Source organism: Mustela putorius, unplaced genomic scaffold, assembly GCF_011764305.1.
Source record: "Mustela putorius furo isolate JIRA1106 unplaced genomic scaffold, ASM1176430v1.1 tig00000275_pilon_pilon_pilon, whole genome shotgun sequence".
NCBI classification, from domain to species: Eukaryota; Metazoa; Chordata; class Mammalia; order Carnivora; family Mustelidae; genus Mustela; species Mustela putorius.
In genome coordinates this window covers 32,277,774-32,288,923 of record NW_025421341.1, presented here as the reverse complement: position 1 = coordinate 32,288,923, position 11,150 = coordinate 32,277,774, and the positions used below count along the sequence as shown (strand labels likewise).

The window sequence follows — 11,150 nt, the reverse complement described above, 5'->3', positions numbered from 1 at the left end:
GCTCATGTTCTGGTCAGCAAATTCAAACATTTGGAACACATAAGCCTAGTGCCTCATCAAAATGTCCTCAGTTCGCCATCATTTCTCACAATGTTCTCAATTATTTTTTAATCAGGGAGTGATATTTTTAAAAATGGCAATCTGAAAGACATGTAAATATTCTTTTTTGAGAAAAAGAAAACAAAACACAAAAAGAAGGAAGGATGGTAGACGGCAATCTGTGGTAGACAGAATAATGGCCCTCCAGAGAAAGCCCCATCCTAAGCCCTAGAACCTGTGACTATAATAAGTCACATGGCAAAAGAGGAATTAAGGTTCCAAGTGGCATTAAGATTATTAATCAGCTGACCTCAATACAGGGAGATTGTTTGGATTATCCAACAATCCAACTACCACTGGGTAAACCAATGTAATCGCAAGGGCCCCTAAAAGTGGAGGAGAGAGACAGAAGGTGATGGGAGCCAAAGAGAAAGGCATAGAATGACGGAATGCTGCTCCCTGTGAAAACAAGAATACTCACCGCAAGCCAAGGAATGTAGACACACTCTCAATCTGGTGGCTCTTCCCTGGAGTCGCCAGAGGGAACACACCCTCACAACACCTTGATTTCTGCACAGTAAGCCCCATTCCAGACTTCTGACCTCCAGACCTAAAAGATACTAAGTTTGTGTTTTCAGCCATTAAATGTAGGGTAACTTATTACAACAGCAATAGAAAATGACTATAAGTACCTTCAGGTGAGGGGAAACAGCATTGGCCTCGTTAACCAGTACTGAGAACTTTCCAGGGCAAAGAATTTTATTGGGCACAGGGTACATACAAGTGAAATGAAATTTGTGTGTGAGACCCAACGGGAAGAGACTGATTGGAAAAGAAGCAATGAGAGGTGGGAACTAGACTAGGACCAAGAATTAGGGATTTTCAGTCCTCTTTGGCCAAGAATCCTACAGGCCCTGCCCTTCTCCTCCATCTACAAAGTGCCATGTTTCGCGTCCCAGACTTCGGTGAGGGTTTTGCATCTCACTTCCCTGCTGTCTCAGTGAAATGGAAGGTGCTTCTCCCACGCGGATGTGGGGTGAGACTTCAAACCCTTTCCTCCGGTTCTAAATATGCAGAGCATTAGCGAGCCTCAGCCAAAGCCATAAACTTCAACCGGCCACAAGAGTGTGCACGTGAGATGACTGCAATTTTTTCCTGCCAAACCAGAATTAGCCGGTATAGGAATGAACGAGCGTGGAGATTTGAAATTGCACCGATTGGAAGAAAGCCCAGGTTAGGTTCGGGCACCTCCAAACGTACCCTTTTTAAAACCACACGGACTGAGGCCTGGAGCCCGAAGCTCCACGAAACGCTCACCTGGCCCGACAGCGAGCGGCAGAGGAGCCCGGGCCCGGGGCACAGAGCGCACGGAGCCGGCCGGAGAGCCGAGCCGCAGCCCCCAGCATCTCCATCCAGGATGCTGGGCGACATTGCAAAAGCTCTCCACGCCCAACCGCTCAGGGGGCTCCGGAGCAAACAGCAAGTTCGGGGATCCGGGCCGGGAGCCGAGTGAGGCCGCAGCCCCGCGCGCCGCGGGCGGTGAGTATCCCGAGGCCGTGCGGCCCCGGGAGGCACCCTGGACCGCGCGGGTGGCCGCTACTCCCTGGGGACCTGGGTCAGGCGCGGCGCAGGCCCGGGGCATGGACGGGAAGGCTGCTGTGCGATCGCCGGCAGGGCTGCGCCGAGGCGCTGGGATAGCCGGCTGAGGGCGAGGCCACCGCGGAGCTGGCAGGGAGCTTCGGGCCAGGGCGGAGCGTGGGGACGCGCGCCTCTTTTCCCCGGCGGCCGGGACCCCCCACCCAGTGCGTCCCGCAGAGCGCACGGCACCCCCCCCCCTCGGGACCCCAGCCGCGCGCCGCTCCCGCCTCCTCGAATCCAGCTTGTAACTCGAACCAGGCGGTGGCGGAGCGGAGAGGGGGAGACCGGGGACTGCGGTTAGGGGACGTCCGGGAGTGCGGAAGCCTCCCCGCGCAGGCGGCCGGGACTGCGCTCGGCCCGCTTCCCCGCGGAGCTGGCAGGTTCCGAGCCCGCCGGAGGACCCGGGTGCGCGAGATGTCGGGGTGTCGGGGAAGCGGGACCAACGCGGAGCCCGGGAGCGGGGCGCGCGCAAGGCCAGGGCGCGCGGGTCCCGCGGTCGGGAGGAAAGGGAGACCAACGGGGGCGAGGGACGCGGGGCGGCCATTACCCGGCCGGTCGCCGCCAAGGCCATTGGCGAGGTTTTAAGAAACTGAATCGTGCTTACCAATTAAGTCGTTTTCTTTCCGCTGGAAAGTTGATTCAGGCTAATTAGCAAGGATAAATGAGGATTATTATTGAGAATTAGAAAGATTCTTTTTCGCCTTGTCTGGCGTATGTGTGTGTATGTGTGTGTGAGAGAGAGAGAGAGAGAGAGAGACGGGGAAAGGGTGAATAAAAGTAGGCTTTGGAATCCCTCAGACCTGGCTCCGCCACCTGCTAGTTTGACCTCTAAGCTTCACTGTCCACATTCGACTGTAGCCTCAGTTTCCTCGTCTGTGAAATGGGACATTTTTAAAAAGATTTTATTTATTTATTTGAGAGAGAGAGAGAGAGAGAGCATGAGAGGGTCGAGGGAGAAGCAGACTCCCCCTGGAGCTGGGAGCCTGATGCGGGACTCGATTCCGGGACTCCAGGATCATGACCTGAGCTGAAGGCAGTTGCTTAAGCAACTGAGCCACCCAGGCACCCTGTGAAATGGGACATTAATGCCAACTGGACAGGATCGGTGTAGAGAAACCACTCAGCACAGTCCCTGACCCATAGAAGGCATTTATATGTCCAGTTCTTCCCAGTACAGCGTGAACCCAGGGGAGGTTTCCTTTTCTCCTGCACTGGCCTCTGTGCACTCGCTCCGCTCCCCAACCATCGAGGTTCTAACCTCTTCAGCCTGTTGGGCTCAAGTGCGCTCCCTAAGGCCCAAGATTGCCTTGCACACCAGGTCTAGAGGGCAAAAGAACCCACAGCCCAATTGCAGGCGGCCAGCCACTCTCTGCATCTGATGAGAACCAGTTACCATCCTAGCCTGTCCACCTGTAATTTGTTTTCACTGGGCACTCTCCCTTTGCTCGCCATTTATAAAGCACTCGCGGCATGCTAACATAATCATAGTAGCCAAATTAAAAGTGAATGAGTTGCTTATAAAACTTACTCCGGTAAGAGAGCTGTGGGAATTTAATTTGGTTTTAATCTCAGATACACTCCAGCTGGATCTAGATTTTTTTTCACCTCTACCTAGTGGCACATAAATGTGCAGCTGGCCTCCATCTCAGAGCTTTCATGGGTTACATAATTTCCCTTCCGTTATGATGGTTCTTCTACCATTTATGAACCCGCATTTGGGGCAAAGGAAGGTTGACTGTTGGTCCCATAATCTGCCCATTGCCTTCCTTCACTTCCTTCAGTGCAAGGCCCTAATGTTATATGCTGAGCTTCCAACAGGCCAGCCTAGAATGGGTTCCATCTTACCTGATGATCCTAGAGGAAACCCCACACTCCGTGCCTCATTTACCCCAGGGTACCCCATGCCTGTTGATGTTTTACATGTATGTCAGGATGTGGAGAAGGTGGGAGAGCTTGAAGGCCATGTGATAGAGAAAGACAGGGAGCGTGGGATGGTTCTGGACCACCCCTGGTTCACTTGTGAGTACTCTCTCCCTCTCTCCCTCTCTGTCTCACAGAGTATAGACTAGGATATAATACTCAAAGAGTTATTTTGTATCTTATAATTATGTAAATGCTAAAAAGCAAACTTGGGAGTGGAGGGGGTAGAAATTTATTTTTCTGTTGTGTTCTTTTGTTTGTTTTAATTAACCTGGTTGGACAGTAAGTTAACTGTGATTAGTCCAAATGGGTATTGCTTATAGAGAGATTTAGATAGGAAATGCTGATGGCTCTGCTGCCAGGTGTATCTTTAGGGACCTCGTGAGGATGGGACAGAACTTCGTTTTAGCTTCCCCCGCCCTCGACCAGTCTCCGCACTGGCTACTGGATGCTAGATACACCCTCGCACCTCTTGGATAAAACTTGGCAATTAAATTCTATTCGATGTCATTTATTTATGAACAAATAATGGAAATGCCGAGAGTCGTTCAATGACAACTGCATCTCTCAACCCATAGAATAAATAATTCAGTGAGAATATCAAGTTCTTAACATTGCTTAGGAAAAATGCCTGCTATTTCAACTCATGGGTTGAAAAACCATAACCTTTGTGATATTATTATTTGACACATTTTCAGAGATGTAAGTGGGCTTTAGGAAAATGCCAAGTTGTGTTGTTTTGTCTGTCTAAACAGAGCTGAGCATTATCCCACAGATTTTATATGTGTGATGTTATTACATCATGTGCCCTTCTTAATGCCCATCACCCAATTGCACTGGGTGTTATATACAACTGATGAATCATTAAATTCTATTTCTGAAACTAATTTTAAAAATTTAATTTTAAAAAATAAAAAATAAGGGTGCCTGGGTGGCTCAGTGAGTTAAGTCTCTGCCTTCGGCTCAGGTCATGATCTCAGGGTCCTGGAATTGAGTCCCACATCGGGCTCTCTGCTCAGCAGGGGGCCTGCTTCCCTCTCTCTCTCTCTCTCTCTCTGCCTGCCTCTCTGCCTGCTTGAGATCTCTCTCTGTCGAATAAATAAATAAAATCTTTTTTAAAATAAAATAAAATGATATTATTTTATATTCATATAGGTCGTTTGCTCCCCCGATTCTTCACTTTGTGGCTTGGAATTTTACATACAAGTAGCAGAGGCAGAGGAAAGACAACCACTGAACAGCCCTTCTGATCCTTCTGTAGGTTTATCCTCTGGGCCTTGGGCCAGTGCAGCTCTTTTCTGGGCTGCAGGCTCTGGAAAGCAAGGGCTACCCCATCACTTCCTGTCCCCAGGCAGGCTGTCCTCTCGCTTGGAGAAAGCAGGGTAGTGGCAGGCTAGACTTCCCCAGGAAAGTGGCTCTTGAATCATCCTCGTTCTTTTTCTACAACCCAGCCACTCATCTACCAGATGCAAAGAGCTGATCCAAATGGCATTTAAGAGATAGAGAGAGGGACTTTTATTTTGTTATCATAAAGTTAATATGTACATATTATAATTCTTTTTTTACCAAAAGGTAGATTAAATGAGGAAAATTACTTTAAGACCATCATCCAAAGAATAATCTCCCTTAAAATTTTTCTGTTTCACTTCAGTCTTGGTGTGAATGGTTACCTATTTCTAACAAAAACAACAAAAGGATTATTGCCCACCTCCAGTTTTGTAACCCGCCCATGTATAATACACATCTTCCTTCCATGTCTTCGAACAGCCTTGTGCAATGAATGATTGATTTAACATATACTCTAATGTTGGAGATTAGAAATGATTGCAGGGGAGGGGAGTTCTCACCGTGTCAAGGTTTCATTACTATATTTACCTGAATCTTGAGGGAGGAGCAGAATAGGAGCGGGAAGTTAGGAGAGAAGCGTGTTCCCAAAAGAGAGAAGAAGTCCAAAGTTCAGGACACTGTGTCAAGGTCAAGGAGATGTAGGTGCTTTAGCAGGGCTGGAGCACAGGAACCAGGGGTCAGATAATCTATGGAGAACCTGGCAATGGCAAAGAGAGTCTGGGCTTGATCCTAAGGATATCTTGACAGTGTGGAGAAGTCACATGACAAGATAACATTTTATCCCTCCCAGCTGTCTGTAGAGCAGGAAGGTGGAAAAGGACCCGGGCAGAGAGGAGCAATCTGGTCAGGAAGTGTAGCGGTTGAGAATTGGGTGGGTGTTTAGGACATAAAATCACTTAAAAGATAAAAATAATAATGAGGACAAGGTATGAGAGAAAGGGAAAGTCAGGGTGAGCCCCAGGACAGATCCATTAAACTGATCTTCCACTGACGTCCTTGGTTCCCCAATGCCCATTTCTTCCCAATAAATTCTTAGCCGGAACCAATGCCACAGTCTAGGGATCAGCCAGCTTTTCCTAGGAAGAGTCAGAGAATAAGTATTTTAAATTTCATGGACCACATAACCTTTAAGAAAGGTAAAAACAATTCTTAGTTTGGGGGTGTGCAAGAGGCTGTGGGCACTGTGCAATCCACCACAGTTCGCTTCTCTGACCCCCACCCTCCCAACCTGTCCACACTGGAACACTGCTGAGAAAAGCCTCACCTTTGGAGGGGGTCCTCATGTAATTGGGATTATTTTTTAGACCTCCTTCCTCCATTGCAATGACATGATTTTCAATAACAACCATGTAATGGTTTGTAATAATCAGTATTTTCTTATTTTTTCTTTTGTTTTAAAATAATTAATTGAAAAAAAGAACAGGTTTCTGTCTTGAAGAGATTATTCAAATTGAGTAAAACATGTCTTGTATTGATTGCACACTTCACTTTACAAATGAAATATTTTCACCTCACCATCTTACCCTGTTTCACTATTTTACACGTTAAACAAAATAAAATCTCCAGGTAGGTGTACAGAGTGACACAAGTAAAGAAGTCAAGTTCTGGTTCTTTATCTCTACAGTGACTGTGCCATTCATCCATCTCGAACGTGCTGCTGAAGGTGGGGACATGAGACACCTTGGGGACTGCGGACCAAACTGGGCCACAGAGAGTTCCAGTAATTCTCAGGAACTTACTCTCAAGTGTGTAGCTGGGGCCACACGGATGTGGGGGTCAACGGTAGAACCAGGAATTCTCTGAAATAGCTCCTATGGATAATACAGTGCTTATGGAAGGATAAGTAATAGCACCATGCTGGTTTGAAGCTTACAGATAGAAAATTAAAAACATCATAGTTTGGAACTTTGGCCAGCAAAAGATTTTTTTCAGAAGAGGAGTATTTTATTAGTGATGTCTAGATTTGCTAGCACATAGTGATCATAATAAAAAGCAGACCAACTTTTAGTTGTTTGTTCTTGTCTTAACATTCTCTGATGATGATGCTCGAATTGCGCGCTTCTGGGTCTGAGGGCTTCCAGCGCTCTGTCCCTGGTGCTGCTCGCCCACGGCTCTGCCCTGCTGTCTTGCAGGGCTCAGCTCCACCTTCAGAACGACCCAACAATAGTTTCCACTCGTCGTGGGCAACAGTCTCTTCCAACAGTCTCTTCCTGAATGTGGAGGGCCCTTCACAACCACCACCCTCTTCATTCTCAGCCAGTGACCTCACTTCTACTTGACCCAAGAGTTAGACCATCGGGTGTAACTTCTCCTCCTACTACTTGGCACCGTCATCTCCATCCACCTGCTGCTTTGCTCCTCCTGATCAAGACCAATCCTGCTGTTCCACCACCTCCAGGATTACTATCTCTGCCTCTGTCTATCCTTCTTTTACTCCTTATCCTCAGTTCTCTTGCATATACTTAATTCTCATCCTAAGAAATAAAAATGAAACCAGAGTCCTTGCCTGATCTGGCATCACTGCCCCCACTCCAGCTCCAGCCAGCCTCCAAGACTCTTTTCTGTGTCTTGTGTATCAGACCTGAGTATCACCATTATTAGAAAGCTCTAGCTCCCATTTTAATAATAATAATAATAATAATTGGCCTTCTAGTTTACCATCTCTCCTGAGATGTGTTCATAGAGGTTGGTATTCCAAGGTGAATCCACTCTTTTGTACCAAAAAACTCAAAACGTTGGGACCCACAAAATGAGGACCAGATACTCTGCCAAAAGCTCTACCAAGGCAAAGCTCCCCTGAAAGGTTGTTTAGAGCCAGCTGTCTTCCTTCTGTGACATCTTTGTTGTCACCTGTCAGTATCCATCCCAATGCTGGTCACAAGGCATGGGCTTGGAGTCAGGAATACCGGGGTTCAATTCCTTGGGTTCCTGGTAGCCATACTTCCCAGTCATGGGAACTTGGGAAAGGCACTTCACTTCTCTGAGTCTATTTCCATTTCTTTAAAATATGCATAGTAATGGTTACATACAGGATGAGTATAGAGATGGAACAGGCTTCAAAAAAGCACTTGCCAGTAAAAAGGCAGGAGTGTTCCCAAATCTGCATAATGACAAGATGAATCTGAAGGTCAGTTTGGTTACGGTGGGAAGGCAGAGCTGTCCAAAGAAGAAAAACTACTTTTGGCTTGACGTTCAAGGAAATTATTTGTCATGTGTATTTCAGAAAATCTTGGAAAATGTACACAAGTCATGAAGATATTGGATATGATTTTGAAGATGACCCCAAAGATAAGAAGACACTTAAGCCCCACCCAAACATTGACAGTGGATGGGCTTGGATGGTGGTCCTTTCCTCCTTCTTTGTGCACATCCTCATCATGGGCTCCCAGATGGCCCTGGGAGTCCTCAACGTGGAATGGCTCGAAGAATTCCATCAGAGCCGTGGCCTGACTGCATGGGTCAGCTCCCTCAGCATGGGCATCACCTTGATTGTGGGTATGTTCGCATGTGACCTGTTGCAAAACTGAATTATTATAAATTGACAATTCCCTGCTGTAAGGTTTTATATGGTCAAAACATTAGATACTAGATGTTAATGATATCTAGTACTGTTTTTTTTTATCATGGGACAATATATATAAGATCACGTTTACTGTTTTAGCCATTTTTTAGGTATACAGTTCATTGCCACTAACTGCATTCTTTCCCACCATCCGTCTCCAAAACCTTTTCATCATCCCAAACTGAAACTCTGCACCCATGAAACAGCAACTCTCTTTTCCCACCTTCCCTTCACCCCTGACCATCACCATTCTATCTTCAGTCTCTATGAAAGTACCTCATATAAGTGTAGTCATACAATATGTGTCCTTTTGTGTGATATTATTATTTGGATATTATAAAAAAAATTTAATGTTTTGAAATTTGATCATTTAAAAAGCTCTTTTTTACCCCAAACTCTTTTCTTGACTACTCTAATTCATTACATATTATTATAGATCTTTTTATTTAATATTTGGAAGTATTTGTAAAAGATAAAAATTTTAGAGAAAACACCACAAAAGGCAAGTGACGATCTTATTTCAGATTTCCTATGATTTAATTTGAAATACTGATCATATGCTGTTGAAAAATCTATTGAACTGCTTTGAGAAAAGTTACTGATGTAGCTAACAGGAAGGAATAATAATGTATTTTCTAATTAAACCTAACCACACACCAATCCGTGAAGGTCATTCTCATGCAGTTGGAAATGCCAAGCTAGAAAGTTATCATAAATAACTGTTATTATTATGGCCTATGTGTTGCCTTTTGGGAACTAAACACTTTTTACTGTCAACTAATATTTAATAAGCATCTATTATATACTGGCTGTTTTCCCTTACATTATCTCTTGAAAGTAAAAGCCACAATTTTACATCGAAATTTGTTATATTTATTTTTATTTATTATTTTAGAGAGCATGCACACAAGTCGGTGGGGGACAGAGAGAATCTTAAGCAGGCTCCATGAGGAGCACAGAGCCCCACTCAGAGCTGGATCTCAGGACTCTGAAATCATGACCTGAGCCAAAACCAACAATCCAACACTTAATCAACTGAGCCAACCAGCACCCCTATGTTGACTTTTTTTTAAATTTCTAGTATTCACGAAATTACACTAGAAACATAAATAGCCTCGAATCTTTTTCTGGTTCTGTGAGAGTCTGTGTATGACAGGCATCTCTGTGTTTGATGGGAGTCTCCCTTTTCAGTGATTTCCACATTGGTAATTAACTCCTTGAATCCAATTCCAAGATTTGTTGATCTTGGCTGGCATTCAATGTTATTTTGGATAAGACAAACAACGTTAATAACAGTGGTAGTGCTAATGATGGAAAACAAGGACAAAGTATTATTTCTCAAGATGTGTGTGGAGTATGTGTGTTTATCAAAGGGAATTAATAGTAATCTGGTTTTAAAATTACATAAGGGCACCATTACGTGTGGGAGGGCATTGCCAGTAAATCATCTGGCCTGCAACATTTAGGAACTGACTCCTTCAACCCTACGTTGACCTTGTTAAAACTAGAATATCATCATTAAGAAGTAGGAAGGTTTACTTGAGTGTAGGCAATGTGTTAGTTTTATGTTGGATGTGATTCAACCTTCTCAATAAGTCAGTGAAGGAAAACTGCGTCTAGAATACCTAACATCCAGGTTTTTACCTTTTTTTTTTTTAAGATTTTATTCATTTATTAGAGAGAGTAGAGTACAAGAGAGAAGAGTACAAGTCGGGGGAGGGGCAGGGGGAGAGGGAGGAGCAAACTCCAGGACTCTGGGATTACCACCCAAGCCAATGGCAGACGCCTAACCGACTGAGCCACCCAGGCGTCCAATTTTTACCTTTTTAAAAATAAATCTTTAAGCGGCACCTGGCTGTCTCAGTCCATGGAGCATGCGATTCTTGATCTTGGGCTTATGAGTTCGAGCCCCACGTTGAGTGTAAATATTACTTAAAAATAAAATCTTTTTAAAAAATCTTTAAGGGGAAGAACAAGATACTTACAGATTCAATCAGGAAGGATGTGTTCACCACAAAAAAGAAGACTCAGTGAAAAGACAGGATAGGAAATGTCCCATTATTTTCCAAATCACCCAGTGAGGTTATTTCATATGTTATTTTGTGTTTCACAAGCTCTACCAAAATAAGCAGTGGGAACCAGTCCTGAAAGTCTTGGAAATGATTTTGAATATGACCCCCAAAATAAGAACACCTAACTCATAGCGATGGTGAAATGTGATGGTCCTCCTTGATTTAGTTGGGAGGTAACTATATATTCAAAATTCTGTTTGAGAGTCCATATATCCCAGACAGTGTCATTTCAGCTTGTAGACTAACCTCTCTACAGGAAAGGCACCTGCTCGATAAATATCTTGGGTCTTAGAAATCATAACACAGCAAGGCTCATAGTTATATAAATAAAAGGTCTTTTATCTTATCATGATCCTAAATTGCTGTTCATTATCTTAAGCTGTCTGATACATGATTGCTGCAGAGCTGTTGGGTGCTTTCCAAGTCAGAAGCCTGCAGTACAGCTCTCCTTTATTTGCTGCTTAACCATATGCCACGTGCACGTTATGTCCATGATCTCCTCTGATCCCACAGCCCCACCTGCACCAGTCCATCGTCTCTATCTCACAGAAGAAGAACATGCAATGTCCACA

At 44.8% G+C, this 11,150-nt stretch overlaps 1 protein-coding gene across 5 annotated transcripts in view; it reads left to right on the top strand.

Moving 5' to 3' along the window:
• The first annotated feature begins 1,447 nt into the window (after positions 1-1,447).
• The window catches only part of SLC16A14 (solute carrier family 16 member 14), a 30,066-nt gene continuing 20,363 nt past the window's right edge, over positions 1,448-11,150 (top strand). For 3 of the 5 annotated variants that reach the window (XM_045078848.1, XM_045078849.1, XM_045078847.1), the window contains exons 1-3: positions 1,484-1,578; positions 6,569-6,689; positions 8,168-8,439. In XM_045078848.1, coding sequence (XP_044934783.1) covers positions 6,616-6,689; positions 8,168-8,439 — 346 coding nt within the window. In that variant the 5' untranslated portion in view covers positions 1,484-1,578; positions 6,569-6,615. The other 2 variants (XM_004773430.3, XM_045078850.1) reach the window with 2 other exon arrangements.